This window comes from Dermacentor variabilis, chromosome 7, assembly GCF_050947875.1.
Source record: "Dermacentor variabilis isolate Ectoservices chromosome 7, ASM5094787v1, whole genome shotgun sequence".
NCBI lineage: Eukaryota > Metazoa > Arthropoda > Arachnida > Ixodida > Ixodidae > Dermacentor > Dermacentor variabilis.
This window is the reverse complement of record NC_134574.1, coordinates 104,477,393-104,503,409: the sequence shown is the minus strand read 5'-3', so window position 1 is coordinate 104,503,409 and position 26,017 is coordinate 104,477,393. Positions and strand designations below refer to the sequence as shown.

Genomic DNA, 26,017 nt, shown 5'->3' with positions numbered 1-26,017 from the left:
TTTTGAGAAAGAACCATATTTTTGAACACATGAACAATTCAGTATTGTTCATCGACGACACAAACGGCAGCGAGGCTGCTATTGTAAGCAGTGTCCTACCTCCACTGCGCAATACCTCACACAAGTATTGTCGCTAAAAAGCCTAACACTTCAGCGATGTAGGTTTCTGCGCACACGTACGGTACATCGAATACACGTCGTCAAAGCATACCGCGTAATACCGCGTAACAAACCTGCCAGCAATGGTAAGCATAACTTATATTTGATTTAGTCCCTAAAGAAAAAGTAATCTGATAAGTGCGCATCCGTGTGTTATACTCAGAGCGAACATAAATTTTTTGGTCATTTTGTTTGCAGATGTCTGTAGGGTTTCTTTTGGTTGTAGCCTTAGTGTCTCGTGTCATGGATAATTCGACAGACATTTCTTTCTCCTCCGATTTCACTTACACATGTTCCGTGGTTTTCCTGTTTTCGAGGAGGATGCTTCAGTTAGGGACAAACTCCGAATCTTTTTTATTCGAATGCAACCAATACCGCGAACGGCTATCGTTAGTAACGAAGATTGGGCTACTCTCCGCGGTTATCTCATTACACAACTGCTCAACTGAGTCATAGCTGTGACATGTTTCGATCACCTCTTGAAGTGCCACAAAATGTAGACGTCCTCACGCCGCAGGCTCCTTAAACGTCAGCTCTCTAACGGAACATTCACCGGATTTCTCGGGTGGGTCGTCTGGCCTCGGAGCAGCGCACTTTGTTCAAGGGTGGCATCAGTATTGACGCCACCCTTGCGAAGCTGCTCAGTGATGCCGACGCGAAGGAAATGAAGGAACCTGAGAAATTGCGCGATATTGCTGTCGGAACCTTTCCGATGATTTATGTATTTCATTTCAGAACTTGTAAACAAACGAGGGTCTCGCGTCGCCACTTATAATCATTAGTGTACCCCTAAACAGCAAGACTAAATTTGGAAGTCACACGGGTGGGAGCTGGGTCTGTGCCTTGAATGAAAAAAAAAAATGAAATTTAGGAAGCCATAGGAGATTTACGATAAAATAAATTAATATTGCTTATAGGGCAAACTGCGTTGTGGGCGAATTACAAAGTATGCCTCGTATAGAACAGAATGGTATCAAAACTTTTCGTACGCTTTTATTTGTTGTACTTCATCGCCCAGACGCTCGGGAACAATTAGGTGGGCCAGGATTCATTTAGTAAAATTATGCATTTTCTACGCACTGTTGAATTCAATGCCATGCGAAAATTGCAGTTACCTTATTAACAAGCAACGTTTCGGTTTCTCTAAGTCACTGCAAGATGGTTTGAGTTATTCCCATGAGGCAAGCAATAGTGCGTGCGTGCGAGTGTGTGCGTGTGCGTGTGTGATCTAGTGGCACAATGTCCCGCCCACAAACGAGAGGTACAGCGTTCAAATATTCATGCTCCGGGTACTGCCGCTAGTCTTCCTAGTGTGTAGTGCGGTCTCTCGGCATTGTGCTCGGCTGTTGTTCTGGTTCAGATGTCGATGGGGGGGGGGGACTATAGCGATTTCTAGGTGCGATGTTCTGTGGAGCATCCTTAGACGCTCTCGTCGAGGATCTGTCGCGGCGCTGGGAGGTGGACTAGGGATGCCAGTGAGTGCCCACCGTAAAAGCAATCTCGCACAGCATCCGCTTAGTGCGACGTACGATGAGGGAAACACTGGGCAGTGTGGGCCGATCACGAAGGTGGTGCATTCTGAGACAGCACATTTAAGGCTTAGCTCGCCATGGCGAGAGCATGCAAGAAAGTGCCCTGCCGTTGCTTCTACAAGCAATCTGTTATCAGGCAGGGTGACGCACGCAAGAGGCAATGATAAGGCTGCCTATTATCTTAACGTTTTGTTGGAGCTGCTGCTCTCCCTGGAGCTGTAAGCTACGTGACACATGAGCAACTCATGCCAAATTGTCATTTGGCGTTGGCAAGTTAGATTTTTGCGTGCCAATGTGGCCAAATGCAGTAAGAAATGTGTCTGTGGCCTAATGATTAGAGCTCCGGTCTGTTGTGCTGGGATGTCGTAGTTCAGTCGCAGTTCAGTCGCAGAGTTGGGCAAATGTGCTTTAAAAATTATTATTGAAGATGCGCCTAACAATGCGAGGCAGAAAGTCGCCTATCTACCGCAATGTACGTGGAATGAGGCGAAAAATGCCTTGCAATATAGTCTTTATTTAAAAACAGTGATTCCTGTTGTAATGTCAATGTACTCAAGGAAAGCGCTCATGCATGTAGGAAGAAACACATCTAGTACACCTATAGTACGCGCACGAAAGAATCAGAAATCTTAAAATCCCCTCTATTCACAGCTCGTCGCCTACTGCTTCTTGTTATCGGTTGATTTCAGTCATGTGGCAGTACGTCTTTCTCTTTGTAGCTCGTTCTGCAGCTTCAGTACCGTGACGGCAGGCATTTGCTTTGGCCTACCGTGGTGGCGTAGTGGCTTTGGAGTATCACTGCTCAGTCCGAAGTCGCGGAATCGAATCGCGGCCACTGTGGTCGCGTTCAGATGTGGACGAAATGAAAAAACGCCAATCTAACTTGCATTGAGCACACGTTAAAGAACGCCAAATAGTAAAATTTATTCTGGAGTTTCCCACTAGGCCATGCTTCAATATTATATCTGTGGTTTCGGCTCGTAAAACCTCGTAATTCAAAAAAGACATCCGTATTGAGCGGCTGGATATCGCTTAGAGAAGTTTGGTTGTTTTAAGATCAGGTTCTATGTTATCTTTGTCTAGCCTATTAGTACGCCTGTCATGCCTTTGCGCAGATGACACAGAGCGTCTTGCAGAAGAAACTTGAAAGTCAGAAGGCTTACACGTAGGTGTCTGATTTCTCTGTGCCTAATTGTATGATTGAAGAACTCAGTCAGGGCAAGACAACGTTTGACACAATGACGAGATCAATTATTGTATACTTGCAAAGCAGAGCTTCTTTTTAGAACACTGCTACTACCGTTCACAGTGCCAACTCTGTATGCACTTCTTCAAGGACTTCCGTCGCTGGGTCCGTCGCGTACTGTGGCATTTGTGTAAGGATTCCAGACAAGCTTTTGTTTCCTTCTCCTTTGCACTTGGCACTTGCTGCAGCTACTAGTTTAAATGGGAAAGCTACAGTGCATATACACAACTGGGAAAGCAAACGAGTGTTCCTTCAGCGAGGAAATGTGTGTGTTGTTCAAACAGATTTTGCATGAAGAGCGTCAAAATTATGAGAGTTTGCATACAATGCGACTTAAATCGTTTTTTTTCTGCTTTACACTTGATAATAACCTTAAATAAGAATACGCTGGGTTATTCGGGCGCCTTTGGCTTGGACATCAAACTGGTATTTTCAAATTTGGTTTCACAAGGACCGGTTGGGATTACGGCTATCGCGGCACCTTTTTTTTCACATGAAAATCGCGGGATTATATTCTTTGCTTTATCTACGATGAATCAGGCATCAAAATGAGCAAGAAATAAAGAAAATGGCTTTTAATAAGTTCAGTTTGGAACTTTGCCTCATGCCTTATTGTCCCTAAGCTGCACAGCGTAATCTGAGGCGCCGCGACGTTTCAGGCAGAGTGCGGAGTCTTCAAGGTGTACTGCCCTTGTAAATTTTTTAGGCTTTACCAGTTAATTGCTGTTTCCTGCTTAGTTGCGATGGAGGCGGAGTCTCACGCGCGTCCGCCGGACGCGGCAGTCGCCACGGTTGCTACTTCCAGGAAGCGCAACGGCAGCAAGAGTGACTCTGACAGCGACGACACCATGCACAACTACGTGAGGAGTGAAGAATCTTGTGACGACACCTACGAGGTGTTGCGGAGGCTTAAAGCAAAGAGCACGTTTCTCAGCACATCATCGAATTCTAGTGCGTCCACCGTGAGATCTCCGCGGAAGACCGACTTACTCACCATCGCTTTCGCGCCATTTCTCGCCACTGACAAACTGAGACGCCTCAATGGGCAAGCCGTGTCTTCACATCTAGAGGCGCTGATTTCGAATGAATCAAAGAAATCAGAGTGAACGTTCGTAGGCATGTCCTAGCAATTGACGTTAAACACGCGGCTGCGTTGGATACCTTGCGCAAAGTCGTGCAACTTGACGGCATGAAAGTCCGCCCTTATATTCCGCTGGTCAAAGAAGTCAGTACAGGCGTATTTACGATGTTGACAAGTACTTTGCCGACTCCGATCTGTCGACCTTGATCAAGGTAGCAACAGGAAACACCGTAATAAAAAAACGTGTTTCGTCTCAGCACGTCACGGTGCTTAAAGATCATATTTAAGGACGAATCCTTCCCATCACACGTAAAGGTGCGCCACTTCCGACACGCACTTCGCCATTTTATGCCAGAACCGCTGCAGTGCTGGAAGAGCACGAAGTTAGGTTGCGTGAGTAGTGTGTGCAAAAACAATACCGTGTTTTCTCGATGTACTGGGACCCATACCACCTATACGAGTGAGGCCAGTGTGCTGAAGTGCACAAACTGCAGCGGCCCTCACGATGCATCCTCAAAGAAGTGCCCTTTCACTCGATATGCAATGGGAATATTGAAGAAAATGTTTAGAGATCACTCGTCTCACCCTGAAGCAGCCACATCTATTAAGCGATGACGGTCACGTCGCCGATGCCGATCAAGAACCTCCAAAGCCTCTGTACAACGCGAGCCACGTACATCGCTAGCTCCTCTCTCGCCAAGGCAAAATACCGTCAGTTTTAAGGACAAAGGAGCATCGGACAGCACGGCAGCTGACGCTTGGCCTGAATTCCCGGAGCTACATGCACCTACTGAGCCAGATCAGACTTCTACGGACCCGCCGTGGTTGCTCAGTCGCTATGGTGTTAGGCGGCTGAGCACGAGGTCGCGGGATCGAATCCCGGTCACGACGGCCGCATTTAGATGGGTGCGAAATGCGAAAACACACGTGTACTTAGATTTAGTTGCACATTAAAGAACCCCAGCTGGTCGAAATTTGCGGAGTCCCCTACTTGGGCGTGCCTCATAATCAGAAAGTGGTTTTGGCACGTAAAACCCCATAATTTAATATAGACTTCTACGGCTAGGGACACTTCGTCTGCTCCTGGTAAAGTGACGGACCAAGATCACCAAATTGTTGTGATGATCAGCTCTCTTGTGAGTTTTATTTGTGTTCTTCTCGACAAGATACAGACGCCAACAGTCGAAGCGCATTGCAAGTGCTGCATGCCATGAAACCGGTTCTCGCAAGCCTTCAGAAGTGCAGTGCTTGAGAACATCTACAGCAGAACGATGACTCATTGACAACCAACCTCCATATTCCAATTGAATGCTAGAGACCTGAGGGCATGTCTTTTGGATTTGCGGCAGTTCGTGTTTGAAAACCACGTTGCTATACTGGTCATCTGTGAACCGAACTTATCAGCCACGATAACACTATCGGGATATGAACGGTTCATTTTAGCTACGCGTCCTGAGAGTTGTAAGGTTCTCGTTTACATTTGCAAGTAGCTCACGTATTTTACCGAACTCGAACCGCCGCATGACGGGCACCAATACGTTTGTATTAACAAGAACAAAAAACGAGGTTGTGTTTTACACTCTTAGCGTCTACCTTTCCCCCACAAGTCAGTTTCATTGCAAAAGGCTAAAATATATTATGGCTGCGACTACCGGTCCTTGGATAATAACAGGAAACTTCAACGTGCACCACCAGATATGGGGAAGCTCAAGCATAAATTTAAGGGGCAGGTCACTCATATCCTTTGCATGTGGCCACAGCCTATGTCTTCTAAATGACAGAAGCCTGAGATTTCTGCGAAGAACAACGTGCAGCAGCTGTCTTCACTTTACACTGGTGTTACGGTACCAGAATTCGAGCGTGTAGTGGTTCACTGATATTGAAACGCGTGGAAATGATCACATTTTGACGTATGTGAGAATCGATGGACCACAAGCCTCATTATCTGTTGTATCTTTCCAAATCAAGTGGTCAGTCTTTGAAGATCTTGTAAAAGACACATGCAAGAAAAATACCGCACTCAGGTTAGACGCCATAATTGCAGACACAATGGAAGATTGTACGCGTTGTTTCACACGAAGTCAATTCTTTATCTCGGAGTAGCTCGACGCATGAAAAAGAAGATACAGTGCCAAATGGATAAGCTAGCGGGTCAAAGCTCGAAATGCTTTTGCAAGTAACTGGACCCCCGCAAGCTTCTGTGTAGTACTACTGTACGGGGCCTTTGCTCATGTCTCGAGAAACGACAAAGGTTTAACGCCCTTCCTTTCTATGAAGACCGCCGTGAGATAGTTGTTGCAGAGTAATTTTGTACGAAAGTAGCCGGAGGAACAGTTTTGGTCCGTGACGTGGTTTTAGGCATCATTCCCGGTCCCGGAGATACAAGTATAGACGCTCAATTCTTTATCGAAGAGTTAGAAGCTGCTATGGCACTCTGTAGGTGTTCATCTTCACCAGGACCCGATTGAATAACATGTAGAGCTTTGTGTCGCCTGGGTCGAGAAGCACGACAACTTCTCAATTGTTTTAATAGTTCACGGCAAGATGGCGTTGTCGTACAGGATTGGAAACACAGCCAATTGATACCGCTGCTAACAGCAAGAAATTCACCACTGGAACTGGCATCATATCGGCCTATAGCGCTCGCCAGATGCGTCAGGAAGCTCATGGAACATATGATCCTCCTGAGTCTCGAATGGTACCTTGAACACAACAAAACTTGCCCTGACTCTACAGAGGGATTTTGACAAGGCCGTTCATCGATTGACAGTGTCATCGATATAGTGTCACCTGTAGAGCAGCGATATATTGGATGTAATTATCAGTAACACTCTTTCTTGACATGAAAGGCGCGTACGACGTTTCCCATCAAGTCATCCTAGACGCACTTTTGACTACTGAACCAGGAAGGCGAGAATTTTGATGGATTATAAACTACTTCAAACAAAAGTACTAGTTTGGTCTGGTACTAGTTTGGTACTAGTTTGGTTTTAATTTGTAAGAGCATTGCACGCGTAATGAGAAGACGCGGTATCATTCCCCACCTGCGGCAAGTTGTTTTTCACCTGCTTTCATCACCAATTATTTATCGTTTATCAATTCAATTAGTAGGTATAATTAATTTCTCCTATGTTGTCCTTTGTGTCTTGGTTGGCTTCTTATTATATTGTTATTAGAAATCGGGCAGCTTGGTTAACGGTCTTTCTTCTCATTCATTACATAACGAGGTCCTCGAAGCAACATTGATGCTTTCAGGTAGCACGTGGGGGCTCACTGACCAGTTGCCTTCACCGAAAAGATCACGTACTCGTGACGCCTGCGGCAGAAAGGATGTTCCACACCCGCCGCCGAGGTTTGTGAGTGGGGACGCTGGCTAACACTTCCAAGGTTAGTTCTAGCACAAAGCATAAATACCCAAAAGAGTTGATGGCAAAACGGCGCCGTGGTAGCTCAGTTGGTTAGAGCACCACGCTTGTAATGCGAATACGGGGGATCGTTCTCCACCTGCGGCAAGTTGTTTCTTCATTTACTTTCGTTGCCATTAATATATCATATCTTTTATTCATTTAGTAAGTACAAGTAATTTACCCCATGTTGTCCTTGGTGTGTTTGTTTGTTGGCTTCTTAGGATATGAATAATAAAAAAGTTGCACTACGGTTAACCCTCTTTCTTCTAGTTAGTTACATAACGAGGGTCTCGAATCCGGCAACATTCATGCCTTCAGGTAGCACGTGTGGGTTTATTCACCAGTTGACTTCCCCCAAAAACGTCACGTACTCGTGACGCCAGCGGCAGAAAGGATGTTCCACATCCGCTGCCAAGGTTTGTGAGTGGCGGCGCTGGCTAAAACTTCCTAGTTCTAGTAGTAAAACATAAATACTCAAGAAACATGATAGGAAAACGGCCCTACGCTAGCTCAATTCGTTAGAACATCGCACTTGTAATGCGAAGACATGTGATCGTTCACCACCTGTGACAAGTGGTTTCTTCATCCACTTTCATTGACATTAAATTGTAATTTCTTTAATTCAATTAGTAAGTACAAGTAATTTCCTCTATGTTGTCCTTGGGGTCTATTCGCCTCTCATGATGTGATTATTAAAGATAGGGCATCTTCTTTAAATTACCTTTCTTCTCATTCGTCCACTTTCTTGGGTATTCGTGGAATTGTAGCAGGTGACCTAGTCTCTGTTACGGGCCTGCAATAAACCTAGCCACGCAAAGCAATGGTTGCGAACGTGGAACGCTATTTCAGCCGCATGTTTCTGCGCTTGCAAAGCCTCAGCCTTCTACTCAGTGCCCGGATCGGCTGCGAGAGCTCGCTGGTTCAGTAATCAGTGTCATGAGCCAGTCTCTAAAGCTGCGTACAAGCATCTGGAGCCCCACAAATGGCATTCTTCATGGGTAAACAGTGAAGCGAAGGGGCGCGAATAGTGCAAATGCCGATGAAGCAGTTTTTGTGCCACAGCGATGTCGGCTGTTTTCCGTGTGCTGCAGCTAAGTGCCTATAACTGCACATGATCGCAGTTTCGGGCGATACAGCTTTTTATCAAGCGTGCAGCTATCGCACCAGCTGAGCACCTCGTTGGTAGTGCACATGTATGTATTTAGTCTGTAGGGTCTCAGTGCAGCCTCGATCCGACAAAAACAGCGGATGTTCTAAGGCAATTTTTGTGTTTTGGAGCCACGAAAGCGTTGTTGCATTACTTCAAGTCGAGACATATTGGCGATGGTGCGTAGACTCGTGCGAACCTTCAAATGTGCGGGAAACTGTGCTCTATCTATATGCAATCTCTCTCTTTATCCCTATAACCCTTCCCCCATTACAGGGTTGTAAACTAGGCAGGCGTCTGGTTAAGCTCCCTGCATCTTATCTCTTATACTTCTCTCACCCTCTCTTGTCTGTGTTTTGTAAATCGTAGCCCAAAGTCTACACCGAGAAGTCTTACCTCGTCAGGTGTATTCTTTAGCAAGGAGACAGTGTACATGTTCTTCCGCTTGTTCATTTCCAACACAATTATTTCCTTGCCCCACGTGTAGGGCGGAATACCGGACGCTCGCCTGGTCGATCTGCCCACCTTTATTTTATTATGAATAGCATTCTTAGCTTAATTCAGTCTCGTTAGGCTTATCTAACCTCTCTGTGCCGTTCTTTAACGAAAATGAAATTCTTTAAACTTTTTGCAGTGCTGGGCAGAATTGAAACCGTGCTATACGGGTTCTTCCATCACACCGGCGCAATGCTTTAACGCTGGGCCGTGAATACCTGCGGGCAGGTAGCAATTATTTCACAACGTTAGCGCGCACCGGCGCGTCACGCTTCTCGGAGGCCACATCAAAGCTGGGTGACTTCCTGCCGACTTCGAGCCAATTTCGCCCATGCGCCGCTAAATAGCACAGCGTGTAAGAGGAAATAGCGGGAAGTTATGCAAATCTTGTAACAGCGCCTGCGTCACGATCCTTAAGACGAACTAGGCTGCAGTAACTACCTCACACGTGACGCGTTTTGGTAGTTCGAAAGGGGTGTGTCGCCACATTAGATGAATGCTAATTGCATTGTCGTGCTTAGACATCGTGAGGTTTCTACTGCGAGTATGTTTTCTTTCATTTTCTCGCTCTTCTTAGTTTGGTAAGGTTTTATAAGACATTATGAGAGCGTTTTAAACCTGTGATATAACCATCCTGCGCTATTTTCATTCGATAATGCCAGTGCTTTGTGCATTGCCTAGTTCCTGGTGGTCTTCTATTATAGTTCATATATGCTTAGCACTCTGTGTTACACAAAGTTCATACCACCGCTTTAATCAGGTTCGCCAACGTCAGTGAAGACGGCAGCCCGCAGCCTATTTCATCACCCGTACCCTTTCTCTTTTTCAGCCGGCTAGACGTCAAACCTACCGCATGCCTGAATTACTTCTGGTTATCACCCTGGCCAACACCGTTTTCAGCAAGTATACTTTTTCTGTGAGATGCGTAAACCGAGGTCACGAACGGAACTGTTAAAACAAAGCACAACGAATATTTAGAGAATGTAGACAAGTGCCAATATCACATTGGAGCGTTTTCTGTACTGCCGATATAAACATATCACGCAAGACATTAATTCGCATTTCGAAAGTAAGAACATACAGCGTATTCAGAGGTGAACGAGCTGTTTGTCTCGCAAAAATCCCATCAACTTTATTCGCAGTAGCCGCCGTCGATTGCAGTAGCTGGTTATAGCAGCAAATTCTAATTGTAAGCACTATATTATAGACAAGGTAAAATGCAGAGCTGAAATGAACTCGGGTTACTGACATTGCGGGCACAACCACAAATGTTATTGCCACGATAGCAGCCGTGAAAATAGAAGGAATCCATCACATCTAAAGTTACAGTGCAGTAAGGCTTAAGATGCGTTAAAACAGACGTGAAGGACGCCGTACTTGAGGCCTTCGGATAAAATTCGATGTCATGAGGAGCTTAACGTGCACCTCCAAGTAAGCAAAGAAGCGTTTATGCAGTTGGCCTCCGTCAGCACTAGTCCGCTTCATCAGGGTTTGGCGGCCATTTAGTACGTGAGGAAACACACAGGAGAACAATACGAGGTTTACCCAAAAACTCATGGCACTTCTCAAATAACGAAGAACGTATGCTATCGCACTGTGAGTATGTAGTTATCGGTACCTTAAATATCCCAATTCTTGTGCCAGTCAAGTCCACGAGTCCTTACCTTGAATGCTATTCCAGTAGAGGTTTAACCATTCGGCGTACCTAATACTTCCAGCGTTCTAATAATAGAAAATCCAATTTCTTGAGCTTCGGTCGTGACTCCTATGTTGATAAAACCTTTTCTTAAGTAAATGTGCCCCAAGTATTAGAAACATGCACATACTACTGAGTTCTTGTAAAAATGACGCATATGTATGCAAGCGCTTCTTTTTTCACCATAATCCAAAATCCAGTATATTCTTCAGAATGTTGAGCATGCGTTTTTTGCGCGAGAGAAAAAAGGAACGCTGTGCAAGGTATCGTTAGCAAGATAACGTAGCAGTAATTTTATATTTAGTACTTGTTATTATATTTGAATATGCACAATAATGCCGCACTCACAATTAGAAAATAATTAAAGCCAGTTATTGTCTCAATATTTATTTATATGCAATACTCCTGTCACATAGAATAGGAGGTCGCCGTCTTTTAATATTAGTATTTTAATAGTGGAGAACAAACAATTCTCAAATGGAAGATGCTCAAACGTGAATAAACTAACGCTTGCTGTACCCGACATGCCCAAATTCCGCGCAGTTGCTAAGGTTTGGCTTTACAATGTTAATTTCTTCATGATCGTCATAAAGTTCAGAATATAAAGAATTCCAAGGTCTCTTCACTGAACGAAAGTCACTAATTTTGGTTATCATGTCGTGTTTATTAAATTTCTGCACCATTGTGCCAGGGCTGAGCTTATTGTGAATCGTTGCGCATTTATTTCAGGGGTTTCTACGCGCACATTGGACGAAGGGAGGATTTCAGGACTTTGCACACGCTATAGCAAGTGGGAATGCAAATGGAGTAAGTTATAAATTTTAATGTGTAAGATGCTAGCCGCAATTGTCACTTCACATACAAACAAAAAGTATGAAACTTTATGCAGAGACAGCGTACCACTATTGTCTATATAAGTGCAAGCGGATCGCTTCTAGAAAGTTATTCCGTTTTATTTATTTTGTTTATTTATATTTATTTATTTACCCTCAAGCGCACAAGGCTTTACTGAGGGGAGGGGAGTACGCATAATTAAGAAATCAAAAATACAGATGACATGAAATGTATAAGCATCTGCAGGCACATTTGAGAGTGAAATTGTCAAGGCTCACAGAAGCGAAAATTCAAATATTATGTGAAGTACAGTGTACGCAAACGAGGCAAAAAGAAAATGAAGAACACTTCACGCGCCATAAATTAAATGTGCACTGATGAAAAAAGGAAGTCATGATCTCAGGTGATTTTGTGTGTGTGAAAAGTTTTATTAAAATGAGGTACAGAGGCTCGACTTTTTAAGCCAAGGCGGGCTCTTCCCTCGTTCGCACCGTCGGGCCAAGCACTTCAGCTACATGGTGGGCCCTCTCAACAGCTCTTAGTTGGCCTTGAAACAATGATCTTTGAATGTTTTTTTCCCACTGTGTCCATTCTTTAACGAGGTTGGGGATAGACGCGGGACAGCTCGCCAGCATATGTCAGATTCCGATCATGCCCTTGTCATCGTTGCAGTCCATCTTAATCTCGCTTTCTGGAAATATTTTATTGATGTAGTACGGCGTGGGAGACGTACCTGCTTGCAATAAACGCAGTGAGACTGCCTGAGCCCTTTTCAGTTTTAATGTGGCTCCAAAGGCGCTGTGTTTCCAAGAAACACATCTTAGACCGTCACCCACAACCTTTCTCTGGCAGTATGTCATTTTCCGAAAAGACCGCAACGAGGCCGTTGCCTCATCAGGCGGTGCGGCAATAATAGTAGGTAAGAAAGAGCATTGCTTGGCGGCAATGACAGCTGAAAACGCCCCTAGAGGCAGTTGCAGCACGTGCGGTGTTGCTTAAGCTGATCACAATTACCATTCTCTATATCCCCCCCCCCCCGAACTACGAACTTTCAGAACAGAATATTACACCTTTATCTATGAACTGCCCGAACCTTGAATTGTCGTTTGAGATTTTAGTGCAGGCTGTCGTTGTGACACCAGAGGACGCTTAGTCGAAAACTTCCTCTTCACTACAGATGCTTTCTTGCTAAATTGGAAAGATCCTACATTCTAGAGTGTCGCAAACAAAACGTTCTCATCTGCCGATTTAAGCATCGCATCGAGTTCACTCTTGCCGCATCTGGAGTGGAACGTGATTGAGAATCCGTACGGGAGCAACCATTATCCCATTGTTATAAAACTAGCAAAGCATGGTGAGTGTTCTTCACATGTCTCCCGGTGGAAACGCGATTGTGCCGACTGGACACGATACAGGGAGCTCATACATTTGACTTGGAACGACATCTGTAATTTTTCTATCGATGATGCGGTGGCATATTCCGTGGCGTTTATAGTTGACGTGATGTCAACATGTATCGCCATAACAAATGAATTGCCCTGTAAGCGGCGTGTTTCGTGGTGGAACGACGATTGTCAGGAAGCACGTAGAAATCGAAATGATGCTTGGCATCACCTTGGAGACTCTCCAACTACGGAGAATCTGATCATTTTCAAGAAAATAAAGTGAAAGTGCAGAAGAATGCGGCGCCGTGCCACACTTTATTGAGCTTCAGAAGTATGTCTGTGCTGAATTCTACACAGATGCCTCTAAGTCTCCTTCTGGTGTTGCTTGCGCAGCACTAGGACCAGCATTTTTAATATCTGTTACATTGAACCCACATACATGTAATTTTACAGCGGAACCATATGCAATGCTCTCTGCAGTAAAGCACATAAAGCAAATGAACCTCACTAGGGCTATTGTGTTCACAGACTCATTGAGTGTAGTCCGAGCCCTAGTAAATCTACATAAACATAAAAACACTGTCTTTAATGAACTGTATGCATTTCTATGATCAGCTTATAGTGCGAAACAAATGATCATCCTATGCTAGGTACCTGGCCACTGTGACAGAAAAGGCAATGAAGCTGCTGATGAGAAAGCTTCCCCCGTAGCTTTTAGCGACACGGACACAAACATACCAATTCCAGCCACAGATCTTAAACCATACTGGCGTCATAAGCTGAAAATACACTGGGAGAAACAATTGAATACTCACTTGTCAAAGAAACTGCACTCGATCAAACGCAGCTTAGGATCTTGCATATCGGAGAGAACATCACGATATAACGAAATGCTCCCCTGCCGATTAAGAATAGGATATACTTACGGCACTCACTCTTACCTCTTGACCGGGGTGTATCCTCCGACTTGTAGTAAGTGCGGCAAAAATCTCACAGTCCTGCACGTTCTCATTCAATGCCCTGCAATAGAAGCAAAGAGGAAAAAGTATTTCACTTCTGCATATCGCGAAAATATACCTCTTGACTCAGAATTTTTTGTTAGCAATGAAGCGCCTTTTAATCTGAAATTATTATTATTTTTTAGCTGAAACAGACACTCTGAAAATCATTTGGCCAGGAAATATTTAGCGCACGAGAAAGCCCTTGTAGTCAAGGGCTTTCTTGAAGCTATGGTGTCATTTCTATGTTTTGTTGCATCATGCGTTTAACGAAACCCCGTTGCCATAGCCCACAGCAATACTTAATCAGTGTCATTATATTAGCACCTATATATTTTACGCCATTTACAGCGACACGATTTAGGCCCTTTTACAGCCATGTCACAATCTACCATGAGGAATTCATTGTTCACGCCATTCACAATCCATCGTTAACATTATGAGTTGTAATAGGATTCTTTGACCATACGTGGCCATTGTGCCATAAAACACTACACATCATCAACACTCCCCTGCCAGGAACAGGGGTGCAAGCGAAGCTGAGGATTCGCGGCTCTTCCTTGTCGTAACGCCTCGGCTTTGCGCTCTCTCACGGCGAGGTAGGTACGTTGTAGCGAGCCCTTTCTCAAGCGAGTTCCGGGTTGCGTTGATGAAACGCCGCCTATTCCTCGACCGATGCACGATGAGTGACCCGCTTCAGCTGCCGTTCCTTAAGGCATCCTGTTCTTCGGCAGAACGAACGAAACGCGACCTCTTTATCTTACTGCCGGACCTGAACTGGCGGGGAACGGCGGGTGCGAGGCGAGCGAACACGTGATCACACCTTTCCCCCATCCGGAGGGAGGAGACACCTGTGATTTACTCACCCATTGCGTTGTGTCTACGTCTTCATGCATAAAAAGCCCGCTTTAAATGGCACGTATGATGAAAGAACCAACGACAGGGAACAAGAAGCAGCCATGTGAAACGGCTGTGTTCGAAAATGCTCTCTGCTGGAAACAGCGTATCGGCACCAGGCCTAGGATTGTCAAACCCATTTCTGAATGAAGCTGCAAGTTACTTAGTTGTCCTCCCGCGTCCACCAACCGGTAACGATGTTTTGAATTGCATTTTTCTTCATGCGGACGTGAGTTGGAGACCATACCGTGCTCCTGACTAGCGAGATGCTCTGCTTGAAGTAGTGAGTACTGAAGATATTATAGGTGTCGGAAAGTATCAAGTGGGCCATGTATAGAGGGTTACTTGCCCTAGAAGTAAGGCGAAACAGTCTCTCGTCACCTGGGGTGAGCTCCGTGTCAGACGGTTGAAGTACATGGTGATAGATCCGGAGACTAACCCCTCTATTCCGAAATGCAACTTAACTTGAAGCCTATGCTTGACTGGATATGAATGACGCCTGGTGTGAACGTGCCCAAGAAACTCGTTGCGTTTCTTTTGGTACGTTCACGATAGGCGTCATTTAAATCAAGTCAAGAATAGGCTTCAATTTACGATGCGTTTCTGAATACCGGAGTAAAAACATCAAGCTCAAGTTCCTATGGCTTCCACCTCACCTTGAACCTCTACGCGATGAAGAGGCGTTCCAGGCGTATAGTCAGGTGAAGTCTATGGAAAGAGAAGTATGGAAGTGCACTGGTATGGAACAGTGGGTGACAAAAAGCCTGGATGTTTCCTTTGTGCTCAAGGATACAGCCTCCCTAACTCAATAACTCACATTATGGCCATTTATGGACACCATTGCCTTGTACTTATCCTCGGCAGGCCTCCGCTGGGCGTTCGGTGCAAGCGCGTGGGGCACATCCGCCAACAATGCAGACAAGCTTGTAGTGTGACCGATTTGGTCACTCGGCGGACGCCTATGTATTGACCTAAGCCAATAAGCTTCGTTCTGACCAATATAGCGCAGACAAGCCACAAATTAACAATCTCATGGATTTTACAGATGTAGTAGATTCCACCGGAGAGACTACACATGCCATCAGGGACGAAGAAGTGGAGTACCCAAAGCAAATGTCGAACAGCCACAGCAGCTCAAGTAACACTAACGAACCTGAAGGCGAGGATAGCTTGGTTTGCCCACATTGCCTAACAAACCTTAAAGGAAAGCCCCCTGATGACAATGAAGAATAGGTGATGGACAGCAGTCAGGAGAAGAAACGTCCGGCTCCCTGCAATGAAGAGGCAACAGAAAGTGGAGTATAGGCGCCCGAGAAAGTTTCTTCTAATGCTCAACGAACTCCCTCTCCTGGTGATGATCTGCCGCACTGGTTTTATCAGCGCGGTGAGCAGAGTGCCACAAAGAAGTTCAAAGAGAGCAAGACCATAGATTTACCTGTGGCCAAGGGTAATGAGAAACAATAGGTTTAGGTGAGCAAAATGGCTATCGTCCTCACCCTTCCCTTATGTGTAGCGACACTCAACTTGCATGTGTGCATATATAAGGCGTCAGCAGCAGTTACTCCACGGTCTTAGGTGGCATGAAATTAATCCTTGTCCAGTGCATGCAAGAGACTAAGATTTCGTCTGTTAGTGACGCCATCCTTGCGCTGCACACTGTTGAACGAGATTACATTGTGTGTATTAGCGAAGCATGTGATGCTTCCGCTGGACGCCTTTCGTTAGCTACAAAGCAGTTAAATCACTCTTCATTGTCGCTGCGTGTTGATGGGGAAGACCGCTTTATATGCTGTGACCTCTCTTCTCGTTCCCGTAATTGGCCGTTTATTTGCGTTTATGCTCCCTCAAAAGTGAATGAAAGGAAGGCTTTCTTCCTCTCTCTTGCTGCACTCCTAGATACTGACAGAGATTTGGTAGCGATTGGAGACTGCAACTGTGTTTGTTATTCCAGAGATATCTCATACATAACGAATTCTTGTCATGCAACTGCTACTTTCCTACATCAGTTACTGCAAGATCACAATCTAGTAGTCGTGGGATCCAACATCTTGGGTGCGGTTTACGCACTTTCAAGACGTCTCTCATGCTCGACTTGATCGCGTGTACGTTTCGACGAATCTCTGCTCTCACATTTACTACTACGCCGTGAAGCCTGCATTTTTGACACACCACTCTTTAGTAGCGGTTTCTAGGGTCCCCGAAAGTTTCCCAAGTTTTCTCCAAACTGGCAACCGCGGAAACTTAATGCACAACTTTTACGAGACGAAAGTTTTGTAAACCAAGCGCAATAATTATTGTTCGACTTAACACAATTTCAAAAGCTTCCATTGTTTACTTAATGAAAAATGTTCAAAAAGAGTAAAAAATGAGGCAATGGCTATTTGATGTGAGCTGTCTCAAAGAAAAAGAAAGATGAAGAGCATCACATTCATGATCTACTTCACAAGCTGCACGCTTTCGAAAGCCAGGAGCGAGGGTTGTATAGCGATGAGATAAATACAGTTCGCACACATATACAGAAATACGAGGCGGAAGTGTAGAAAGAAGCAATGGTGCGTTCACGCCTAACTCGCTTCACGGATGGGAAGCCCACAAAAAGTGCTCTCAGTGATGAAAAGCGATACGCGCTTTCCAAGCAAATATTACAAATTGAGTATGATGATTCCATTTACAGAGAAACATCGCAAATAACCGTACTTGAAGCTCATTATAAAAGTCATTTCACTGCAGTTTGACCTCAGAATGGTTATGAAGAAAAAGCTGATCATTTTATTTTCTTTATGCCACACTTACGAAAACATGATTGATTCAGCGTTGATGGTCCAATAACTCGAGAAGAAATTAAGTTTGCCGTCGAAACTGTGCAGAGAAACAAGACGCCTGGCCCTGATGGACTTAGTGCTGAATTTTACATGAAATTTGAGGAATTCCTGTGTGCTTTTCTTTGAGCAGCTCTTCAAGGAAGCCTATAAACATGGTGAGCTTCCTCCGTCTTTCTATCAGGGCCAGACAACTTTAATACCAAAGAGCACGGATAATGAAGTAATAGAGACAGTAAACGGATATTGAGCAATATTGTTATGTAACTTCAATTACAAAATATTTGCAAAACTACTGAAGAATAACTTGCAAATAGTCACTACTAAATTAGTAGGTGACCATCAAACATGCAGAATTCGAGGGCGCTCTAAACAGCCAAATGTCCATATCCGACGTTCAGTCCTTGCCAGCATAGAGGGTAGTATGGATCAAGCAGCTCTTCTCCACATTTACCTCGCCAAAGGCTTTGATAAGGTTCAGCACGATTTTTGTTCCGACAACTGTGAAATCTTCAGTTACGGGGCGTGCTATACACTGGTATCACAATTTGTTATAAGCATTGCACTACAAAGTTAATTGTCAATCAACCGTACGCTCCCAGATAATATACAGGTACAGTCATCCGTTCGTCAGCGTTGTACACTCTCGCCTTTACTCTTCGCTATATACTTGTAACCAGTACTCACCTACGGGGCAGAAACCTGGAGGCTTACTAGAAGGGTTCTACTCAAATTGAGGACGACACAACGAGCTATGGAAAGAAGAATGATAGGTGTAACGTTAAGGGATACGAAAAGAGCAGATTGGGTGAGGGAACAAACGCGAGTTAATGACATCTTAGTTGAAATCAAGAAAAAGAAATGGGCATGGGCAGGACATGTAAGGAGGAGGGAAGATAACCGATGGTCATTAAGGGTTACGGACTGGATCCCAAGGGAAGGGAAGCGTAGCAGGGGGCGGCAGAAAGTTAGGTGGGCGGATGAGATTAAGAAGTTTGCAGTGACGGCATGGCCACAATTAGTACATAACCGGGGTTGTTGGAGAAGTATGGGAGAGGCCTTTGCCCTGCAGTGGGCGTAACCAGGCTGATGATGATGATGATGATGATGATGATGATGATGATGATGATGATGATGTACTTGTAACCTGTTTGCTTAAGCGTGCTTTGCGACTCAAGCATTTAAGGATACAGGTATGCAGATGATGAAATTAAAATGCTAGCTTATACAGATAACAGTGCCTTCTTTTGCATCGATAAACCAACCATTACCCAGGCAATAAACGCTACCTCGCATTTTTCCGAGACTGCAGGAGCTAGTGTAAACATTGATAAAAGTAGGCGCTTTCGGCGAGGCATGTGGGCGCTGACTCCCTCTGTATTCGTGACTATGCCTTCGAATCAGTCTCCGTTGCGATACCTTGGCGTGCCTCTCGATAACTTCCGTAAGAGTAGACCTGATTGCACGTCCACGATAACCACTATCCGTCGAATGGTGACAACCTGGCACTGGACGTGACCTCTCCATTTTTACGAGAGCTAAGGCATGCAATAACTTTCCTGCTTCTAAGCTTCTTTATGTTCTACAGGTCTTGCACTGCTCACGTATCCATGTCCATGCATTCCATTTAATATTTGCACGTTTTATTTGGCCTTCATCATGGGAAGACATGAAAAGGGTCAACCTTTTTCTTCCGCTTGAGAAAGGGGGCCTGAGTCTTGTGCTATTGTTTGTGCGACATTTGGGTAAGCGATTATTTTACCTTAAACACGTCCGTCGTTCATTCGTTCTCGCAGTTAATCGAACACGTCTGGGTTCCCACAAGCTTTGCTCAAGAAATGCCGGTATGGGCCTTCGTAAAGGAACTTGTCGACACTATTTCATTTTTAAAAGCAAGATTCACTCTAGAATATTTGTTTACCGTTGATCAAACGCCGCTAAATGTAGCACTTATGCATAACATTTTCCCTGAACCTATCTACCGAAAGTCGTATCTGTCTCTATTTGACCGAGATTTTCTTTGCCGTATCCGACGGCAGCGAAAACATTTTTCTTTAAGCTGCACATCTCCACCCGGCCATTTAAAACGTGACTTCAAAAAAAAAAAGGACTATATGTACCCTGGAATACAAATTGTAGACTTTACAATCAACCGAGATCGTAAAAGATTGCCTTATACTTTGTTGTAACACATTTCATTTTTGTGACACCTTGAAGAGAACTATCAAAAAAGATATGCCTCTCACATCTTGTGGTATCCGCTTCCTCCCTTTCAAAAAGACGGCTAGTAATACATCATGTGATTTGTCTATGTTATTAGGACTTATTCTCTATAGAAAAGCCGAATAATCGACAGAGATGCCGAGCCGCCTCGCCCGAAAAGGTCTATCTTTCGAGAAGTGCTGCTCAAGTGCATATTGTGGCTGCTACTTGTGATCACGCACGTGAATAGATTGCGCGTCGAAACGCTTGTTTTTGCACGGCTCAATTTTGAACTTTCATTTGACTGCGTACGTTATGTGCATTTGGTTCTCATGTATCTTCATATGTAATGCAGCAATTTGAGATTGACATTACTTATAATTCCATGCAATAAAGAAAAAAAAATGGCAGTCGTAGCATCGCTTAGCGTGGTGTTCTCGCAAACCGGAAGTCGGTGGTTTGAGTCCGCCGCTCAAGAAGAAATTTTTATTTTCACGAGACATGAGTTTTTTCTTTGTTTTTTTTTTTTGTTCCGCAACACCTACGCCGACACCAGTGAGGTTATACAAGCTTCGCCTGCATACAGTTCGTCTGGGTAGCGTGGCGTTTTCCCATTGGTCGAGAGCATGACAATGTTTCCACTGTTCTTATCGGCACAACTGCAAATACAAGCTGTAGTGTTCTACGCAGATGTGTAAGTTGGCTATATTGCAGTGCATTTTCGACGCTTATGGACACACCACTAAAACAGAAACCTTCTCCTTAAAACAAGCATGGGAATTGTATCTTCTCATTGCTTCTCTTTCAGAGGATTGATTTACAAACTTGTAAATATTCAGCCACGATGACGTAACCGGTTAGCTTCCACCAAAAAACTTCACGCTTCAGCACTTTTCCATATCGTGTTCTCCTTAGTTACGTTATCAGTGTATTTAAATCTTCTTGCCGTTCCAGCTGTTTAAACTGTACCCACATAATTTGAAGCACCCACGACTTGACTTCACGTACTTCTGATAAATAATTTCAGAGTATATGATACAGTCTTGTGCGCTAGCGTATATTGTTACTGCGCGTCGCCAGTCGACTTGCCTCGCTGACGCAGATGCCTTGGTTGGAACCAAAGCGAGTAGTTCCGGCACGCAGCAATTAATGTAGAATGTAGTTAGGGTAAATGTATAACTCAATAAGTTCTTCTATATTTACCTAGGGGTCGCGGAGGGCGTACAACTCCAGTCAAACAACAGCGGAATCAGTCCACAAGGTGGACACTTAGAGCATGCCTCCCGCCTCATCTCGCTATATATATATATATATATATATATATATATATATATATATATGTTTATATGTAATTGTTGTATCAACCCACTATACGCTCAGAAATTAGTGACTAAGGGAAAGTGCTAAAATAGAGATGAGTGGCCACTTCCACCCGCCATTTATTACGCAACATATCCTTTCTCTCCTTGTTATCCAACTTTGTACGATACCTCTGGGCTCAACGGAATGTCACGTCTGCGAAACCTCATGAAGTTACGTGTCGGCGAAAGGAGAGGCGGAAATTTGTGCCCGGAAGGCTAGGTGAAATCCAGTCCCTTTCCCCATGACCTTGCATCACCTTTTTTAGCAGCGAATAATTCGATTTCGGATAGTTATCTGGCTCAATCTGAGCATTTAGCGCCAAGTTCGTATCCCGGCTACTTTGAGCCCTCTTCAATAAATAATCTGTTGAATATAGGAAAGGTCGGCGACCAGCACAAACGCCCGATGCTCGAACCATTACATTAGGATCACACTGATGCATCTCTCGTACTAACGGCCGCTTGCTCTTTGTGACAGTAAGCACTTTGAGAGGATTGGCACTGGTGTTACGTCACATAGCATGGGCTAGAGCAAGTGCGCTTGAGAGCAGATATGGCGTTTACATTCTGTCCCTTTAAGTATACAAAGCGGATTACTGCACCCGTTCATCAGAGCCTTCAACCAACTTCCCCGGTGCTGCCGACATTGTTTCATTCCCTAGCGCTGTTCCGTTGTACTACACAGAACACAGTTTTTATATTCCACTGAAACTAGGGAGGTGTGCGCCATATTTGTTTCTTCTCATGTATGCCGGTTGTAAATTTATCATATCAAGGTTACGAACTTTGTGAATGGCGCCACATACGTTATACATGACTGCAAAAGTTCTAAGCGACGATGCAAAATTGTCTTCGTTTTATCTTCCTATAACCTACGTACAGTCCCTTACTCGGGAGAAGTAATATATGTGTTTATACTAAGTGCGGCAGTACCAAGACCATATTTTTCCCTAAGAGGTGTAGTAAGTAATATGCTCTTATATTGCTATCATGTGTAAAAACATAAGGAGCCACAAGCAGGCTGATAACCGCCCCTGTACAAAACGTATCGCCAGCTTGCTCAGATGGTGTCCGTAAATGTTTTCTAGCAGTAGTGTAGTGTTTCTCTTATGGATACTGCGGTATCCCCTACGCATATCCAGGAGTCGACCACGCGAAAACCGTGTCCGCACGTTACGGTTAGTAGAGTGATAACCACCTGAAATTTTTCACGTCTGCTCTTGCTCTTGTCTTTTAAAAAAAGTGACGAAAAATAAGTGACAACGGCCCATTTTTTGCCCTCATAAGTGAATTTCGCAGTGGCACTCTATGTTCTTCCGCTGTCGTCGGTGTGAAGCTCCTCTACTTTCGTTTTCTTTGCCAGTTGCTGAAGACTCCTGTCCACCGCACAAAGTTAACCTGAGCTCGTGTCCTTCGAATAGAATGATTGATTGCACTGAATGGATGCTCAGGTCAGGCATAAGATTCTGCAGCTGCGAATGCGGTAAGTGCGTTGCCCGCATTTTTCGCAATAAACGCTACTGGTTCATTCATGGTTTCCCAGAAAGGGTGTTCATGGACATGACATACTCACTTTAGAAACTCTAATTATATGTTACCTTGGGCTGACGCGATTTTGGTCCTTTGTTACAACAGTTGATAAGATTGCTTTAATAACCGTGCTGAAATAAAGTGAATGAGGCCTTAAAGTAGCCTGTTTCTGTACCACATGCTTGCACGCACACTCTAAGAAACTTTTACACCCTTTGGAGTGTATATTTGCCGCACAACGATAATCGTCATCTGTCTTGCCCGCATTTCCTTTCTTGAAAACGCTGCGCTCGTTCCTTTCTTGTCGGGAATGCTGTGTCATGCTGATAACGCGCATGCCGTTCGCTACTGGAAAATAGCGGGCTCGCTGCGTTATAGAAAGGAAATGCGGACAAGACAGCTGACGATTCTTGTTGTGAGCCAAATATACACCCCAAAGGGTGGCACTGTCTTTACAGTGCAGTGCACACCTCAACCGCAATACGTGCCTTGCGGTTTGGTGACTAATATTGTTACACAGCTCGCCGTTGTTACCATTGAAACTAACTGGCGCATAAGTGAGTAGCTATTGCATTGCGCTGCTGAGCTCGAGGTCGGGGGTTGGAACCCGACCCTGGCGGCTGTATCTCGATATGTGCGGATTACCAAGAGATCCGTGTACCGTGCGTTGGGCGAACGTTCAAGAACCGGAGACGGCCAAAATTACCATGAACACCCCCAGTACAGAGGGCCTCATAATCAGATTGTGGTTCTGGCCCCTAACACGCTAGTATTTGTTTTATTTAATTGATGCCGTTAAAATTGAATTGCAAATGCAGGCACGAACATCATCTGCTTCCCGTAGGTTGTACCAATCAGTGGTTGCTGGAGCGCTCAGGATAAACGCTTTTTGTACACTGAGCTAAGGGATGCATAAGGTCCGTAACAGCAACGTAGCGTACCCTACCACAAAAAGGTGTGGTCCCTTTTTAAAGCGCAGCTCTTAAGGCCGGGATACATGCAGCAAACTGTCACGGCAAGCGTCGCCTGGTAGAACTAGACGGAATGGGACGACACTGGTGGCTCGCTGGCATCGCATACATGGAGCGAGAAAGAGGCGGATGCCGCCCCGCGCTCGCCGCCTATCTGTCAGTTTTGCCAAACTGTATGAATGTGTTTTGGAAATAAAAAGTAGATCGGCGTTTTACTGCATCATTTCTTAATGGCTAACCAACTTCGAAAAACGTTTCATAGAGGCGCTTGCAAACGATTTCCGCACATTTCATCGAGCTGTAAATAGTCTAGCGGGCTGGCTTTGCGTCTTCTGGCTACGTTGAATAGTAGCACCGTGGAGCGCAGACGTTGCAGAGGGTTTTTTAGTTCTCTGAAAGTGACGTTAAGTCACGTTTTTCGCGTAAGGCCCCTTGTGGTGATTTACGTTTACTTCAATTTTAGTTCCTGTTTTAAAGCCTCCTCCATCAACAAACGTTTAATACTGTAGCAGGAAAAGACGTAATTATAGAAATTGGGAGTGAAATGGGCCTATCGCCGGCTCTCGTTCTAGGTGCCCGAGGCATTTCGTGCGCCCTATGGCTCCACATAGATGCAAACAGCCAGAAGACTAGGCTTGGTGGCCTTGTTACTATAATCTTTCGTCCCTCTTTTCTTTTACTACACTAAGCAAAAGGGATGTTTGGTTCTAGTAGAGCAGGGGTAATTTCTGACCGAAAAAACACGAAATCCAAGCCGCCAAATTTTTGTACCACCACGATGCCTGGCGTAAAACCACATGCGCCATCACCAACCTACCCCGCACTCATTTCCCTAGTTATGTGTTTGCACCCCCTCTGCAGCGAAAATTCCTCACGGCACCCTTGCCTGCAGTGGCTGCTAAGCGATCTATAATGTATTCACAGTGGTGTATTGATAATAAACTTAATATAGAGTAACACCGTCTGCTGAATAAAATCTAGACATGAGAAGTTCACCACACGCAAAAGAAAATGACAAAAGAAATGTATGTGTGTTTTATATGAAGCATGTGCGGATTGCTACAAATTTGCCTCTGTTAGCTATCCGTGATGTGTGTACATTGTACTTGTTTGCATCAACCTATCAGTGGATGTTCTACCATCAACACTAACCCGTTTTGCTTAGGCTGAATTAGTTCGCGCACAAAAGTTAGCTCGTAATAGGGAAAATTACAATATAACAATGTGGTTTCATTTCTAATCACATATTCATAACCCGTTATCGTTGTCTGATGTTTATAATAATATATTTACACATGTTCTACTTAATTAACTGAAAGCGTGTTATCTAAAGCAATGGGAGTCTTGAAGATCTTTGGCTGTCCTAAAGTATTTAGTCCCGATAAATGTTTGCCTCAAACGCTCATTAAATACCAGGGCTTAGCTATAACTGGGGTTTGTATCAGTTCATAAAATTTTTAGCCATAACCATGGCTGCAAACGTACATATACCAGGAAATGATGACCGCCACTTCATATGGTCTCTGAGTAGGCAACAAAATTACATACGATCACTAAAACAGCACCAACTGCGCCATGCTCAATGACAAATGCGAGTGACAAATTCTGCTTCGGGCCTACGCTATTTATTGGTTAGTTTTTACGTAGCTCTAACGATGAAGCTGCATTATTGTATTTCAAATTTTTTTACTGCTCAATAATTCGTTTTGCAGGAAGTACGAAAACTGGAGTACGAAAATACCACAAACGGTAAATTCAACATAATCAGCATTTGTGTTTCTATTGCTGTGATTTGTAGGAAAGTGTCAGCAATGATAAAAAAGAATTAAAGGTTTCTTCAAGCAAGACACATTATGTGGCCTCCTTAAATTCACCTCAGATATAATAGTTAGTATTTTGTTGAATATCTCACTCCACCAGTCATCTGAAGAAAATTTTCAGTCAAGAGGACAATCATATTATATGGTGGACAGTTTTGCTGTCGTGCTTATTTTCCACAGAATTAATTCACCTGGCCTCCTGCAAACTTTGACTCCTCATAAGAATGTGCACCATTTAAAAAAAATGCACCTAGGAGTGTTCTCTAAAGTCAGAGCATACAAGTCCTTAGGAACGTTACTACGACCAAGCAACCATTAACACTATGCAATTTTCTAGCAATGCTTCCTAACGGAATTGTCTGTCTTTAAGATCATATTTGTAATCATACATAAATCGCTGGCAAGAAATTCTATAAGAATACTACGGGAACAAAGAC

General features: G+C 44.3%; 1 protein-coding gene across 2 annotated transcripts; it reads left to right on the top strand.

Moving 5' to 3' along the window:
* Positions 1 to 80: 80 nt before the first annotated feature.
* Positions 81 to 25,607, top strand: LOC142587735 (uncharacterized). Of its 2 annotated transcripts, XM_075698940.1 has the most exons (6): positions 81 to 245; positions 7,274 to 7,405; positions 9,897 to 9,966; positions 11,493 to 11,570; positions 22,623 to 22,742; positions 25,473 to 25,607. In XM_075698940.1, exons 3-6 carry the CDS (start codon positions 9,921 to 9,923, stop codon positions 25,511 to 25,513), a joined length of 285 nt encoding a protein of 94 aa, XP_075555055.1. In that variant the 5' UTR covers positions 81 to 245; positions 7,274 to 7,405; positions 9,897 to 9,920; the 3' UTR covers positions 25,514 to 25,607. The 2 variants fall into 2 exon arrangements, with proteins under 2 accessions (XP_075555055.1, XP_075555054.1); XM_075698939.1 differs by lacking the exon at positions 7,274 to 7,405 and having other exon boundaries at positions 83 to 245.
* Positions 25,608 to 26,017: the final 410 nt, after the last annotated feature.